Raw genomic sequence first — 16,161 nt, 5'->3', positions numbered from 1 at the left:
GAGTGGTTCAGGGAGCATGAAACATAATTTTCACACATGGATTGACCACCACAGAGTCCAGACCTTAACCCCACTGAGAGTCTTTGGGATGTACTGAAGATTTTGTGCAGCGGTCCAACTCTCCAATCATCAATATAAAATCTCACAAAGGTAATCTTGGTGAAACATTAATGCAACTCTGGATAGGAATAAATGTTGGGACATTGCAGAAGCTTATCGAAAGGATGCCACAGTGAAGGTGTGCTGTAATCAGAGCTAAAGGCCCATCCAAAAAAAAAAAAAAAAAAGTCACACACTCTTTCCCATTTTGCACGTTATAGGCCTTTGGATTTAGTTGTTTTGATGCATGTAACAATTCAATTTTGACCTCTATTTTTGTTAAACAATACTGATGATGATTTGTGTTTGCATAACAGCATTAATATAAAACACGAAATTCTAGTTTAATTATAACATTACATTCAAGGTCGTTACGAGCTCATAAGCCTTTATTTTGAAAGCAGAAAGCTTAAACCGGAAGTGGTTTTACTCTTAACAACAACAACAGGCAAACAACAAGGAATACTTGAATTTAAGAAGTCAGCTCTGGATTCTAATGATCCGTGTCTGTACAGTAACGTTACAGCGGTATTATTATCTCGACATAACTCACACCGTAAACAACTAACGCTAGCAGTGAGCTGTGAAGCGTGTGTTTTCGGCGCTCGCTGCTAAGCTAAGCTAACGTTACCATGGCTGCGAACCCTCCAGGACCAGGCTTTCAGAACAAGACCCGGGTGGCCATCCTGGCGGAGCTGGACAAGGAGAAGCGACGGCTGCTGCAGAGCCAGTCCATGAACAGCCCAGGGGCCAACATCGCCCTGTCGTCCAGACCCGGTCTGAAGGAGGTGAGGGACAGTGCGGAGCAGCAGCACATCGCCGCCCAGCAGAAGGCCGCCCTGCAGCACGCTCACGGCCACTCGTCGGGCTTCTTCATCACTCAGGACTCCTCGTTTGGGAACCTCATCCTCCCGGTGCTACCCCGGCTGGAGCCCGACTTTTAATGCTGGAGCCCCCCCGACAAGCACTGGCTCGTATCAGACATTGGTGGACATGAACAATAACTCACATGCACATTATTTCCGTTCTCCCCCCTGGATTGTAATGTTTATAGTCGTGTAAACAGTGTAATAGGGATTTGGGAATGCAAACGACTTCGATGACAGAATAAAACACGATATTTTTAAAATCCTCTTGTGACTAAACTGTAGTGTGTGTGTTGTCAGACAGGCTAACCAGTCATGAAACATCTAGTGTTGTAAAAACACATCTATTGTGGTAACAATGAGTGCTTATTAGAGGAAGTGAATGGCTAATAGTCGTATGTTTACCATGGAAGTTGATGTAAAAAAAAAAAAAAAAAGCAAGAAATGTAACGTTACATAAAGACAAAAGAATATTTTCAACATTATGCCTGCTTGTAAAAAACATCAGCAAACAACAAAGCAGGCATCTGATCCATATTCATTCATATGTGTGTCAGTTAACTTTGGATATAATTTGATTAATACCCATTATTCAAATTACCATCATCATGTAGCATATTAAGGACCACTTGGGATGGTTCAATTTCAGGTCTATGTGACAGCTACATAAAAAGGTCAATCAATTAGAGAAAGCAACAAGACTCTGCTGACAATTTAAATAACTTAGTAACGTTTAATCAATGTGTTTTGTTCTTATAGCTGACATTGTTCAGTATGCTTGGCAGCTGGACAAACATTAACTTAGCAAAGATTTACCTGTATGTAAATATGCTGTGCAGTCTGCGCTCGATTGCTTCCTCCTGGATTCAGCAGTGAATCGAAAGCAGAGCTGGAGCTGCCGCTGACGCAACACACTGACAGGTCCCCGGCTTCCCTCGCCCACGTCTCATTGTAAGAAGTCAGGCTTTAAGGTAAGTCCAGGGATTGTACAGCATAGATTTAGGGCAAATGTTATTATTGTCAGATAGAGGGACAATGTAGCTGCTACACACTTCGTCGTTTTAACCCGAAACAACGCCGGAGTCAGCTAACTTGAGCTGCACATGGCTTTGTTGCTAGCTAGCTACTTAACGCTAGCTGGTTTATGCAGTCATCATCGGCTTCACGTCAAGGGTGAGCTGGTCAGTTAGGTAGCTAGCACTACAGTTACATAGCTACCGTTTTCTAACTTACTCCAAAGCTGTTTCACGTCAGCGTCTCCGTTCTCAGTAGCTGACAGTAAATCTGCTACGTTTTGCTAACCTTTCTGGTCTGGTAAACTCGCTATATATCCTGTTAATTGTACTACAGTTGGTTTTAAAACCCCAAATGCTGTCGTCCACCGTTGTCCCACTTTGTTAATAAGAATTAGCGTTATATGTAATATTGGTTGGGAGAAATATTCCCAAGTACTTATGTCTTTAAACATAACATTGAGCTGAAAGTTATTTATGTTGTAACCTATAAATGCTCTAGAAAGAGAAAATGAAACTACACTCAATTCAATTCATATGTAACAATGTTTATTTTCCTGTCTTTCCAGTCAGAAGGTGTGTTGCAACATGGCAGATCAGCTAAGTCCAGATGAGAAGTATAACCTCATTACCAGGAACCTTCAGGTGAGGCACAAGCACAAAGACTAAAGCAGTCTTAAAGCTTACTCTCATGAATCTAAATAGATTGTGTTTGTGAATGTGTTTTTTGCAGGAGGTCCTTGGTGAGGAGAAGCTGAAGCAGGTTCTTCAGGAGAGAGAGCTGAAGGTGTACTGGGGCACAGCAACCACTGGCAAACCTCATGTGGCTTACTTTGTCCCCATGTCCAAGATCGCAGACTTTCTCAAGGCTGGATGTGAGGTGAGTACATCTCACTGGGATCTTGTCTGTTGTTAAGGACTGTTCTGTACTTACGGCTTACTGGTACTCTTGTCATCTTTCCTTTAGGTCACTATACTATTTGCAGACTTGCACGCCTACCTAGACAACATGAAGGCCCCCTGGGAGTTGCTGGAACTCCGGGTGAAATACTATGAGCAGGTGATCAAGGCCATGTTGGAGAGCATTGGTGTACCTCTGGACAGACTCAAGTTTGTCAAAGGAACGGACTACCAGCTTAGCAGGTAAGTTGTGCTGATGCTACTTCCCCAGTGTCTCAGCACACAGTCCGACTTTGTACCTGAAGCCTGTATTTTTATGTTTGTCAGAGAGTATACCCTGGATGTGTACCGTCTGTCATCCATGGTGACGGAGCATGATGCCAAGAAGGCTGGAGCAGAAGTCGTCAAACAAGTGGAGCATCCTCTACTGAGCGGTCTACTCTACCCTGGACTACAGGTGATATCAATGTTATTAGATGGAGTAGTGTGTTCTAGACTAGTCATACTGCTACTTGGCTGTGGTAGTTTACTTATTGTCTTCTCATTTTACATATACATAATACATTAATACATTAAACTAAAACACCTGATCCATCCATCCTCACATCTTTCTACATTTTGTTATTGTATTTTCCACTGTGAGGGTTTTCTTCACTAAATGCATGTGTCTTTGTAAAAAGGCTCTGGATGAGGAGTATCTGAAGGTGGATGCCCAGTTTGGAGGAGTTGACCAGAGGAAGATTTTCACTTTAGCAGAAAAGGTACCATCTTCCTCCACCGTAACACTTTTATGTTAACCCTTTATCCTCTCTTCCTTTCCTTCCTCTTCCTAGTACTGACTCTTTTTTATTTCTTCTTGAAACTTGATGGGCAGTTTTGAAATAGCTGTGAGGCTCTTGAGGCTTCTTTTTGAACTGAATACCATTGTGTTTTTTCCACTCCTTGTGCATTAAATATCAGTTACACCGAACAACCTCTCTCTGAAAACATATATCAAATGTGTCCTTTTCATTGTCTCTAGTACTTGCCCTCTCTTGGTTATGCAAAACGGGCCCATCTGATGAATCCAATGGTACCAGGACTGACTGGGACCAAGATGAGCTCCTCCGAAGAAGTAAGGCTGCTGACATACAGTAGCAAGAAAAAGTATGTGAACCTTTTAGAATTTCATGGTTTTCTGCATTCATTTGTCATAAAATTTGAAAAGACAACGAAAGATCATAATTAATTTTATGTTTGTGTTATATTAGGCAAATTATATTTGTTAATACTTTTGACTTGGATAAAGATCAGATCACATTTTACGACAAATTAATGCAGAAAACCATGAAATTCCTAAAGGTTCACATACTTTTTCTTGCCACTGTATTATGGTTGTTGAAAAAGTTATGAACAAGTCAAGTGTGCAACAAGACAGAACTCCACTTTATCTCTTTGTGGCTTCAGGAGTCAAAGATTGATCTGCTGGACTCCAAAGAAGATGTGAAGAAGAAGTTGAAGAAGGCTTTCTGTGAGCCAGGCAACATTCAGAACAATGGAGTCCTCTCTTTTGTTAAACACGTCCTCTTTCCTCTACGTGGAGGTAGGAAACTTGTCCTTGAACGTTCTTCTGTTACATAAGCTTCAGAGTTTTCCACTACTTGTAAAAAGAGCATGAAATAAGTTTATATTTTATGTTCGTTTAGAGTTCTGCATCAAAAGAGACCCTAAATGGGGTGGAGACAAAATCTACACTGTGTTTGAAGATGTGGAGAAGGACTTTGCAGAGGAGGTGAATCATAGTCTAACTGGTATATTTGAAGAATACAAGCTCTGCTCTGGTCTAATCATTAGTAATCACTTTTCTTGTTAGCTGATCCACCCAGGAGATCTGAAGGCCTCAGTAGAAGTTGCACTAAACCAGCTACTGCAGCCAATCAGAAAGAAGTTTGAGTTGCCTGAGCTACGTAAACTCACCAGCTTGGCCTATCCTGATCCATCAAAGACGAGTGAGTGTTTGATCTATTATGATGTATTTTAACTGAAAAACAGCCGCATGCAGATGTAATTTATTGGTTACTTTTGTTTATGTTTGTCTGTGTGATTAGAAACTGGAGGAAAAGGTGCCAAAACAGGAGGAGGAGGAGGAGGAGGAGGAGAGGATGATGAGCTAGTCCCCTCTAGACTGGATATCAGGGTGGGCAAGATTGTCAGTGTGGAGAAGGTAGGAGATAAAGATAGTCACACAATGTCCCATCAGATAATAGCTGAGCATTTTTTTCCAGACATTTCTGTTCTACTTAGCATCCAGACGCAGATTCGCTGTACCTGGAAAAGATAGATGTGGGTGAGGCAGAAGCAAGGACGGTGGTCAGCGGGCTGGTGGCTTACATCTCACAGGAGGATCTGCAAGACAGATCGGTGTTGGTGCTGTGCAATCTCAAACCGCAGAAGATGCGAGGGATCGAGTCTCAAGCCATGCTCTTGTGTGCCTCCGTGTGAGTGATACTTCTGCCCAGCAACAGTGACCCTCAGCCTCATCTGTTAATTTCTTCACTCTGTCTTACTGGCTTGTCTTTTTTTTAGTGAGGGGGATCCTAGGAGGGTGGAACCCCTGGACCCTCCAGAGGGTTCATCGCCCGGGGAGCGGGTCTTTGTGGAGGGTTATGAGACAGGCAAACCAGACGAAAGACTCAACCCAAAGAAGAAGGTGTGGGAGAAATTACAGGTATGTTTCACTCATTCATTATACTTCAGTTTTTTTTCTACACAAAAACATTTTGATATGTTACAGAAGGAAAAGCACAGGAGTAAATAATAAAGAAAATAGCATTGGGTAATTCCATTACACTGGTTATGATAATGGTATTTAGTGATGACTTGAATAGAATAGAGCCATTTTAGTTTTATTGATACCACTTTTCCTTGATAACACTATTCCTAAGCCATTGTGTCTGCCATTGTGGAATAAAATCATCCCTGTGGGGCATGATGATTTTGATAACTTTCTTATCCTCCTCCAGGTGGACCTGAACATTTCGGACGAGTGTGTTGCTCAGTGGAAAGACAAACAGCTGATGACGAAACTCGGACAGATCACATGTAAGACACTCAAAGGAGGCAACATCAGCTAGACACACCCTACACTTACCACTGAAACTGCTCCTGCTGGCCACATCACAGCAAAAATACTTTCATCGCTAAGTTGCCATAGCAACACATTCAAACTTCATCTGTACGTTTCTTGGAAAAGGAAGGGATGTTGATGCCAAATGTCTCAGAAGCTCGGACACAATCTGTTACCTTGCTTTGGCTTCATTAAGATAAAAATATCTCATTTTAAAATGATGTAACTAAGTGACCTATGATTTCATTACTGTTACCTATTGATAACCAGGTGTTGTACAGTTTTAATAATGCACGTAAATGTACAAATGCAATAGATGTTCTGCTAATTAAAGGAAACTGGGCCTGTTTAGATAAATGAGGTTTGATTACTTGAATGTTGCTCAATCCTGATGAGAAATGTCAGGTGTTTGAAAAGGGAGTTAATAATTCTATACTTCAGTTGCACTGTACTTTTTGTCTTCATGATAAATGTCAGGGCGGTGACCAATCTGTCAAACATCTGACTGACATCAGACTTGTATAAATATACACACATATATCTATATTATCCTTGTACTATACAACGGTTGCATTGGAGCTAGGTATTATCTGGATGTTGTCTGCCATAATCAAATAATGCATCTTCTCTAATATGAAATAAACACTGACGTCTGGTCTGCAGGAATTTAATCTCGACTTGTGAGAAATTGTTACAAGCTATGGCAATTCCACGTCTATTGCATTTTTGAAGAATACGTACAGGAAGCTGAATTTTTAATACACTTAAATTTTATTTATAGAAGTAATAACTGTACACAATTCTTTATAATGATCAAAATCAGCCAGTATAATTAATTCACCAATGATTTTGCCAGGGGAAACATTTTGTGCAAATAGTAAAGAGCAGGAATTTTTTTTTCCATCAAAAAGTCTTGGGCCAAAAACTGTAGATACACAACACTTTAATAAAGAACACTATCCTCACACTAAGTCTACTCCAGTGTATGAATCATCATTCAGGGCCAATCTTCACACTTGCAGCCCTAAAAGTGGATTTTAGATTAAACTGATTTTTTAAATATTTCATATTTGGTAAGAAAAGGTGACTGACAGTGCTACTAGTGGAAACAACCACACACAAATAAATAGGATACTTGTCTTACTGTTTTTAAGATTATTTCATAGCATGTTTTGGGTTGACATCTACTAAACCCAAGCAGGGACTGTAGAAATTGTGTGGAAGCATCTAAATAGGATTTTAGTAGTTGCTGTAAAGAGATGCTTTTCTGTGTCAATCATCTATAGCTTTACAAAAGTGCCTCTTCGAGTGATGAAATGCCAATTTGCTCTGTATTGGATGCGACTGTCCACATGAAAATTACGCATACAACTGGAGAAAAAAGACAACAAACTGCTTTACGGAAATGCTTTGTTGGTACAGTTTCAAATTATCTGTGCTGCAGTGACCACTACCTAATTTGACCTCTAGGAGGTGATCTCACACAAGCCAAATATTTACAGTTCAGCCAATGTACACAATTTCATCCTGAGGGGGGCTTAATAAGAGATAAACTATAGCTTAGAAAAATACTCCTGAATAAAGCTATCATAAGAAATTGGGAGCAACACATTTTTTGCATAAATATGTAGGAAGGCCATTACAGGCTAAGGCTTTTGGAGAAGACTTAACACACAACAACACTCAGACAGTTGAGCTTAATGTCTCTCAGTAATGTCACTCTTTGCTGTAAGTCGAGCTTTTTCTTTTGCTTGTGGTTTTTTCGTGTTCTTCTTATATACCTCACCACAAAGCTCTTTCAAAACAGTGTTTCGATTGTGTCCGCTGTCACTCTGGTAGCTGCAGGGGAGACAAGAGGATGTTAGACATTGTGGCATCTATGTAATACAGTTACAGGAACACATGTAATGAGTATTCTGTCCTAATGTAATTGAGTTACTGAGATATAATCATGACTCTCAGCTTTAGGGTGATTGAAGCACATGCTTGCACATTACAGATAGAAGCATATATGTTGTGTTTGTGTGGAAATAGGCTTGTATGAGCACTTATATCTTGATGGTTTAGAGAGCACAAAGTATACACTTTAAAGCACTGCTAAACTGCTTTGCTGTTTAAGATCATGGTAATGCTAAAATTTGCTTTCTTTTTTTTTTTTGTGACAAAGTGACACCCAAGTTATTGATCTATGCTAGCACTGACTCAGCCTTAGTGAGTTTACACACTCAGCAGCAGTACACTGAAACACACTGATGACAGCAGTGGCAATTCTTCATGACTATCACAAAGACTATGACAGAAAATAATGGTTACAATTAAAGCTGACGCTCTTACTTGTTGTCTCAGGAGATGTTATAATCATATCTTGTACTTCTATTGCTCCATTTTCATTGACACTGATCTCCATTTTTTCTGAACAAGTGGGGTGATTCTGTGAATGGCCGATGCTGCCATACGCTGGCTTCTTGGCAACAGGTGGAGGAACTTTTTCACACTTCACCCCACCATTGGAGAAAGCAGCGGCTCTTGATTGTTCAGATACTTGCATGAGCTCAGCCGCCAAGCTTTGCTTCAGACTTGCCTGAGCATCAGGAGATGAGGCAGCCGCTGTCTCTATGACAACTTTTTTTGTGCTCCTGGAGAAGATAAAGCTGGCGGTAGAAGATGGGGACTTGTGCATATCGTATCCTTCAGGTGATTTCAGAGACAGAGCTCCTGGTTCAGTGACACAGCTGTAAGTCTGAGATCTCATACCCAGTCGGGATGGAAGACCATCTCTTGAGGACATGGCTGCGGTTTTCATACGTATGGCTTCCTGTAAGCGCATGGATGGAGTGCTGGGTGTTGCAGGGGATGTTTTTACTGTCTGTGGTGGTGATTTTAGAGACAGAGACTTACGGATGGGCTTTTGTGGAATGTTTTGGGGCCCTAAGATTGAGACTGGACAATTTTCCTGAAATGGCGCTCCCTCGCTTGTTTGCTTGTCTTCAGAGGGCGCATTCACCTGAGCTTCAGTCATGTTGACTGATCTAAGGCGAACCATCTGAAGCAGGGAGGGCGTGACAAGAGGTATGTTAGCATCCTCTTTGGGGATAGGTGCACTTTTGTGGCGGGAAAGGAGCTCCTTGTTTCTGTTGTCTCGGTTTGCCAGACTAGGCTGCCTTCTGAAGTTAACCCCATGAGCTAAATTCTCTGCAGGTAGAGGGGGTGCTAATGGAACTGTAACTAGAGCTTGAAGTTGGGAATTGCCTGGAAGCTCGGATGGAGATTGATCTTCAGTTTTCAGAGAGTCTTGCCTCAGGGAACTGCTCCAAGGAATTAAGGCAGAGACTGCTACAGGGTTCTCTGTTGTTGTAATTGGTGTAAAGGTCGATGCCTCCACTGGTGGAGGTAGGGCACTGTCTGAAGCAGATGACACATTCTGTCCCAGTTGGTAAGAAAAATCATCAGCAGCTTCAGCTTTTGAAACTTGCAAGACAACTTCTGGTTTGTTATCAGTTACTACTGGTTGTGGAGAAGCAAGTGTCAAATCTGAAACTAGTCCACATACAGATGTCCCAGGTTTACTGGAATCCACAAATGTTTGTCCAATGTCATCCGTAGATCTTTTTGAGACATCCAGCTTTTTCATACAACTGTCCATCACATCTGGCACATTCTCTGTCACAAAGGGTGGAGGAGGAGGAGGGAAGTCTATCTCGTCACCTCCATCAAAGACAGGGTCCCCCTCCAAAGGAGGTGGAGGAGGTGGCCAGCAAGACTCTACAATGTGGATCTCCTCCAGTACCTTCTGCAATTCATCTGATGGCATAGATACAGATGATGGAGGTGTCCTTCTTGACGGAGGAGGTGTAGGGTGGTAGGCTGGGGGAGGCGTAGGTGGGGGCGACACCTTACTAATTGTAGGGACTTCTACTGAAAGTAACAGCATGGATGTGACCTCACTTTTTTCCATCTCAACCGAAAACATGACCCCATTCTGTGGAGAGGTTGTATGGTTCTCCACAGGTAAATCAACTTTAATTGTGGGGCATGTTTCCTGTTCATGTCTATCAACTGACTGCACTGTTGACACCAGTTCTCCTCTGTACGGTACCACTGTGGGTTTCTTCATGACGGGAGGGGGATCTTTCTTTGGCATTGTTTCTACACTTACTGGTCCTTTTAATACAGGGCTATTACTTTGCTCTTGTTTCTGAACTTCTGCACTTTCTTCCACCTTCTCTTGTTCTATAGCTGGACATTCTCTACCTTCCAGCTCCATGTGGACACCTTCAGGACCTGTTGTTGCCAGTATTCCTGTCTTGGCTTTGCTCTCTGACAAGACAGGTTTTTGTGTGCTTATCTGCTTTTCATTTAAAACCTGAATCCCTTTACTAGCTTCAGTCTGGGTTCCTGTCTGCTTAACTGTGCTGTCGTGTATCTGTGCTGGTTTCTGGGTTACTTTGCTGATACTGGGGCAAGGCCCACACAGGAGCTCAAATGTGTTTCTGTTTTGGACCCATGTCTCTGGAGGAGGAGGACATGGTGCTTTGATTTTTGGAGGTGGTGGGATATTTAGCAGCTCTCTGAGTTCTGCTCTGAAACTTGAAGAAATGTTAGGAGTGAGCTCTTTTGCAGAAACAGTAGCTGGAGATCTGCATAAAGGCAGACTGGAGCTATGTGTGGAAACATCTGGAGTGATAGGCTCAGATGTACCAGAAGAGAGAGAAGTAAGAGAGGACGAAGGAGAAGCTGCTGAGGATGAAGCCCGAGTTATAGATCTCTCTGGTTTGACTGGTTTCTTCTTCTGTTTGTCTGGAGAGGTTGGGGACATCTCTTTTGGGGAAAGCGTGGGTGTTCCACTCTGACTAGAGTAGCCACTTGAAGGGGACATGGTTCGTTCAAATTTTCCTCCTTCTGAGGGAGTTTTCTGTGGGGAGGCGCTGCTGGGTTCTGTATGTGGCTCTGTTTCTCCTCCAGGCTCACTATGTGAGGCCTGTGTTGGGCTTAAAGGACTGGAGTAAGTATCTGGAGACCCTGTGGCATTAGATACAAGTTTGGGAGCTGAAGTAGCTAACTTTTCTACAATATTTTTTGAATCAGTTGTCACCTCTTCACACACAGAGTCATTGAGATCTTTGCTATCCACCAAAGACCTTGTGTTGTTTCTTATCTTGTTATTATGCAAAGAGTTTGTTCTTCTTGGAGGTGCTGGGGGTTGTTTGATCTTTGTAACGGAAAGACTGCGCGAAGAGTTGTGTTTGTTTTTAGCCTCTTCGTCAGCACTTACTGACCCTGATACACCACCTGACTCAGACCCTGGTCCTGTTACAACACTTTCACTCTTACTGCTGGGACTGTTGATCCTGCCAATGGAGCTATGGAGACTGACAAGGTCTTGGCCCCCATTTTGACTCACTTTCTGGGAATTAATGGTCTCTGAAGATTGTGACTCACTCCAGTTTGATCCTGAAGCTGATTTGGGCATTAAAGTAGAGTTGTCATGAGAATGGGCAGTCTGGGAACTTTCACCATCTGACTTTCTGGACAACAAAGGGCTGGCAGATGAGTCCCCGGATGCTAGACTGCTTTTGCTTACAGTGCGAACACTGCTACCAGGGTTTACACTGCTGCCACGAGTCCGGCTGCTACTGCGGTCAATTTCAATGACTTCAATTGAGGCTGGCAAAACTGCATTGGGAATGATGGTAGACAAGTAGGTGGCCTGGGGAGATATAGACATCACTGGGCCCTAGGAAAAAGAAGGGACTCAAATTAAAGAGCTAAATGTCAAAAATGGTCAAGACGGGATAATGTCATACTGAAGTTAAAATGTTGAAGTTACAGTACATCCTTAAGTAACAGTCTGATTTAATTCTAACCTGGGGTTCCTGGAGAAAGGTAGAGATTGTTGAAGAAGAGAAGGAAGATGAAGTAGTCAGCCCAGGGACAGCCACAGATTTAGGTCTGAGGGTGGATGCAGGGCAGAGATGGGAGCCAAAGCTCTGGTGGTTAAACAGTGGCTCGTCCTGGTACGCTGTCTGTAGGTGATTCAACAGTAGCTGCTGATCTCTAGACGCCTGCTTAGGATTGGAGAGAGGGTCATTCATAAGTGATAAAAAATAATAACCTATAATGTATGTTAATCTGTCTGTGTAAATATTACCTCCAGCTTTGAAAGGTTCACTCTAGCCCCCTCCTTATTCGCTACAGCAGTCTCTCCATCAACTGTAGGAATAATGACGACATCTAAATGGTCATCGCTGATTTGTCCATCCTGGTTAGAGAGTTGGGTAGAAACAAGTGGCTGGAATGTGGAGCTCCTGTGCAGTGCTGGAAAGATTGTATACCATATTGACAACATATCAATATTGTGAAAACATATTGTCCCTTACTTTTTTCCACATAAGGAAAGATGAAGCGGTGGACATACCGAGCTCTTTCTGGACCTGGTTGGGAATACCCATGATGGTGGTCCTCCTATTCCTCTTCCTGCTCTTATCTAACCTTTTCACTGGGTTCAGAGGCTTGAATGTGGAACCTGAGAGAAGGATGATTACATTACATTAATAGAATTTGAAAAGGGCTATTTTTGCACCAGAGAACAGATTGGTGAAATATTGCTGTATACATGTAAGTAACGCACTATAATGCACTGATACGCGCCATATTATATTGAAAGTATGTATTTCAGAGTTGAAGAACTTGCTAAAAGGATGCTTGAAATAAAACCAGAATATCAATCAGACTGCATGCATACGCACACACACATATCCAAACAGAGAATAGCATGCTTTGCCTTTCAGCTGTGATACAGAGGCAGCCGCAGTGCTGTCTTCTAATGCTTAGAAGTTTTGAGTCACTGGGAAAAAAAAAAGTTCCTCTTCTTTAGATTTCACACCATAACTGCAGAAGCAGCAGGCAGCTGAGAATAAGACATGCATGCTAAGTAAGTATATGCCTAGGACTCTTTATAAAGCAGTGAAGTCAGAAACAAAACTCAAAAATGATTTTACAAGCGCTATGATTAGCCCTTATTTTCCTAGGATGAATGAGATGCAGATGCTTCTTCTCTACACACACCCACACACACACACACACACACGCAGAGCTGTCGTTTACCTTGATGTGTGAGCGCAGGCCTTGTTGACACAGCAGATCCGGTTGTGGATCTGGAATCCGGAGAGTCACCTCTGTCCTTGGAGCTGATATCCTGCTCTGGACAGAGACTGTCTGTGGACTGCAGGTGATACACACACACACACACACAAACACACACAACAGTATTTAGTTAGGTGGCTTTATAAAGGAAGTGCAGGAAAACTGATCCGCAGAGGTTTGGTGCACTTACAGCCATGCTCTCATTGTCAGGGAAGTTCACTCCATTCTTGTTTTCTGCGTAGACCAAATAGATAAGACACAAAACACTCATCAAAACATTCAGAATTATGCATATATAGTATCTATAACCAGTGATGTCTTTAGAGATGGTGGGTAAACTATTATTGCTATGTCTAGCTGGTGACCTTCAAAATGAAAACGGCCACATACAAACCTTAATAAGTACTGACTGTTGTGTGTATAAAACCCAAATTCATGGCAGTAGGTTTGTACAGTATGAACATCTGTGTTTTCATATGAATTGTAAAGACCAACTGAATGAGCCTGACCTTCGTGCTGGAGTATTTTGAGTCCCTCCTGAGCCTCGGTGTGCAGGTCCTCCAGGTACTGTGGCCTGCTGCCCTCAATGAAAACATTCTCCTGGTAGTGCTGAGATGTTGTGTAGTGAACTGCCAACCTCTTCTGGTCTTCATTACCCTTCGGTCCGGCTGTTGGGAAGATGACAAATGTAACTGGTTTATGGAAAAGTAAATGTTTGCTGCAGTGCCCTTGAACTCCCAGTTGAGACGGAAATGCAGTCCTTTCACTGTATAAATTGGAATGAATGCCAGATGAACACTTTTTATTGCTTATTTTTTTTAAATGTTCTTCGGGACTTAAAAACAGTTTTAGAAATTCAGCAGCTTTCCACTGATACCTCCTTGTGCTCTTAGTAAAGACACATCAACATTCACACGCTCAGTAAGTGTCCATTTGCCAAAACGTTTATCAGCTTTACAGTGAATCCTCCACTCGTCCACCTGGTGTGAGTGTGCTTCTATTGCTTGCTGCACCTTTTGACCCAGCACACTCTTCAAATATACGCACGTTGGTGGGCAGACGTCCCAGCCTGGCTTTGCCCTCAACAGTAAACTATTGCCTCTCTAATCTCTTGCAGTATCCTCCTTCCTTGCTTGTCCCTTTGGGGAAGGGAGGTGGGAGTGGGGGGTGAATAATCTGGATTGTCTGTATGTAAAGATGCTACTAGACCCCCTGCTGTCAATCAGGATGACTTTACTCCGTGTCAAAGGACAGCCAGGAAACTGAACAGTAAATGCACATTTGTAAATAAATTTTGGCAATAGTTGTAGTGGCAAAACTAGCAGGAACAGCTGAAACTATGACCCTGCCAGCTTAGCTCAGTTCCATCTAAGTACAGCCGTGTTTTGTTTTCTGACGTGCTCTGATGACTGATGTAAAGTGGCTGTTCCTCAAGTTAAGCAAAAGTCAATGTGAGGTGTCTGCTTTCCCGCCTTTGTCACTTGGAACACTGTAGGTTTTCAGTCTCACCTGGTTAGGTAATCCTGCGTGAGTGTGGATGTACAGAATGTGCGGGTAAGGTAACGGACACTCCCACCCCTATCTTACCTACCACGTTCACACAGGTGAGGTGAGCTCAGACACAATGCCCTCCCCTGTGTGTGGCTGTGGGAAATCTCGGGTCGTTGTGAGACCTGGGATTGTCCGATGCAATCTAAGAAAGTGAGGGGAAGTCTGAGGACCTCCTCCAGACTTACTGAGCAATTCATCTTATATATATGTATTACTAACATATAAGTTGCTGTAACTAACACTAACTGTTGTGATTCATTAAGGCAGCAGCCCTCACTGAGATTCTACCAGACCCCTGCAGGGGGGTTTAGAGCTTTGGGCTGATTAAGATGATAGCCAAAAAGTCAGCTAAATCCTTTATCTCATTAGAGAGGACCCCCAACTTGAGTGACAGTGTGCGTGTTTGTGTGAGACAGAGGCAGTGACTGGCACAAGCAGCCAGAATTTAAATGATCAGTTCTTTACAATGACACATTTCTAGTCCATCCACTTAAAGCCTCAACAGAGCAACCACATGTTCGCATGAAAAAAAATCAACTCACTCCAGAAACTTTGCATCAAAGAAGGCTTTAGAGTGTCATATAAACCTGCATCAGTTTCTGCCAGCAGTTTTAAAGCTACGGGCTGTCAGATTCCCCCATGTGAGTCAACACTCACCCTTCTTCTTGAAGACAGACAGCAGAGAGTGGATGCTCTTCCTCAAGTAGACCACCATGCCTACATCAGCGCCATTGCAGATACAAAACCTAGTCTTAAATATTGTGAAAAAAGACAAAGTCCAACAAGTCCCCTTTCTGTCGGTGGTGATAAAAATCAGTTTTACAATTAAAGCTCCAGATGCTCTGAACTGTGAGGATAGAAAAGTGAGAAAAAGCTTGAAAGCAGCCTGTGAGTGACCATGGATGTCACAGTGAGAAGCTCTTTCCTCTTTCAGCAGTGTCTGTGTGTCTGTGTGACTTGGGAAGGACAAGTACACAATAAGATCTGCTTCTAGCCAAAGCAGCCTGTCCCAGCTGCCTTATCCCCGAGTCTGATACCCGGTTCCCTTCCCCCTCTGCTCTCTCTCTCTCTCTATCTCTCGCTCCTTTATTTTGCTCTGTCGCTCACCCTGGCTCTCTCTATTGCAATTCTCCCTCTATTGTCAAAGAATGAAAACCTCCTGCAAGCAAAACGGCTGTCAAACTTTGGCTTTCATAAGCATCCACCCCCACTTCACTCATTATAGTCCAACACGTGTGAGCGCATGCAGACACACCGCCCATGTGAACCCCCTGCAGAACTAGAGGGATTTTCCTCTTTATTTCAATACATTTAGAGACAGAAAAGGTAAAACTGATATTTTCTTTTGCTCTATTTGGGTTAAATTAAAAGATTCCTGACAAAAATGCACAGATGTAAAGTTTCTTTCACTAAATCTAAAGAACGCTTTCCATAAAAAAATGTGTCCAACACTGGAGGTATTCCTCTTTTCTCCCAATTTCAA

The 16,161-nt window shown here is 42.6% G+C and overlaps 3 protein-coding genes across 5 annotated transcripts in view; 2 read left to right on the top strand and 1 right to left on the bottom strand.

The window, feature by feature from the left end:
• The first annotated feature begins 498 nt into the window (after positions 1–498).
• Positions 499–1,732, top strand: LOC113153288 (SOSS complex subunit C-like). The gene has a single exon (XM_026346846.1). The coding sequence runs from the start codon at positions 732–734 to the stop codon at positions 1,041–1,043; it is 312 nt and encodes a 103-aa protein (XP_026202631.1). The 5' UTR covers positions 499–731; the 3' UTR covers positions 1,044–1,732.
• A 108-nt stretch (positions 1,733–1,840) lies between these two features.
• yars1 (tyrosyl-tRNA synthetase 1) lies at positions 1,841–6,650 on the top strand. The gene is made up of 14 exons (XM_026346845.1): positions 1,841–1,936; positions 2,548–2,623; positions 2,712–2,858; positions 2,946–3,121; positions 3,206–3,335; positions 3,559–3,639; positions 3,900–3,992; positions 4,325–4,460; positions 4,564–4,649; positions 4,731–4,866; positions 4,966–5,081; positions 5,162–5,355; positions 5,444–5,585; positions 5,881–6,650. Exons 2-14 carry the CDS (start codon positions 2,567–2,569, stop codon positions 5,989–5,991), a joined length of 1,605 nt encoding a protein of 534 aa, XP_026202630.1. The 5' UTR covers positions 1,841–1,936; positions 2,548–2,566; the 3' UTR covers positions 5,992–6,650.
• Positions 6,651–6,736: 86 nt separating this feature from the next.
• The window catches only part of kiaa1522 (KIAA1522 ortholog), a 29,489-nt gene continuing 20,064 nt past the window's right edge, over positions 6,737–16,161 (bottom strand). For 2 of the 3 annotated variants that reach the window (XM_026346842.1, XM_026346844.1), the window contains 8 exons: positions 13,637–13,795; positions 13,318–13,361; positions 13,089–13,206; positions 12,400–12,507; positions 12,133–12,299; positions 11,849–12,049; positions 8,319–11,718; positions 6,737–7,823 (listed from right to left, as the gene is read on the bottom strand). In XM_026346842.1, coding sequence (XP_026202627.1) covers positions 7,783–7,823; positions 8,319–11,718; positions 11,849–12,049; positions 12,133–12,299; positions 12,400–12,507; positions 13,089–13,206; positions 13,318–13,361; positions 13,637–13,795 — 4,238 coding nt within the window. In that variant the 3' untranslated portion in view covers positions 6,737–7,782. The remainder of the gene's footprint in view (positions 7,824–8,318; positions 11,719–11,848; positions 12,050–12,132; positions 12,300–12,399; positions 12,508–13,088; positions 13,207–13,317; positions 13,362–13,636; positions 13,796–16,161) is intronic. The other variant, XM_026346843.1, reaches the window with a different exon arrangement.

The sequence above is a fragment of the Anabas testudineus genome, chromosome 11 (assembly GCF_900324465.2).
Source record: "Anabas testudineus chromosome 11, fAnaTes1.2, whole genome shotgun sequence".
In the NCBI taxonomy this organism is placed as follows: domain Eukaryota; kingdom Metazoa; phylum Chordata; class Actinopteri; order Anabantiformes; family Anabantidae; genus Anabas; species Anabas testudineus.
Note: the sequence above shows the minus strand (reverse complement) of the source record. Positions and strands in the feature narration are given on the sequence as shown.

What these genes read in the sequence shown, in the direction of transcription:
- yars1 (XM_026346845.1), top strand. Translation starts at nt 2,567, where the DNA reads ATGGCAGATCAGCTAAGTCCAGATGAGAAGTATAACCTCATTACCAGG. An exon ending in TTCTCAAGGCTGGATGTGAG is followed by an intron (nt 2,859 to 2,945) that starts GTGAGTACATCT and finishes TCTTTCCTTTAG; the next exon opens with GTCACTATACTATTTGCAGA. An exon ending in CCTCTTTCCTCTACGTGGAG is followed by an intron (nt 4,461 to 4,563) that starts GTAGGAAACTTG and finishes ATGTTCGTTTAG; the next exon opens with AGTTCTGCATCAAAAGAGAC.
- LOC113153288 (XM_026346846.1), top strand. Translation starts at nt 732, where the DNA reads ATGGCTGCGAACCCTCCAGGACCAGGCTTTCAGAACAAGACCCGGGTG.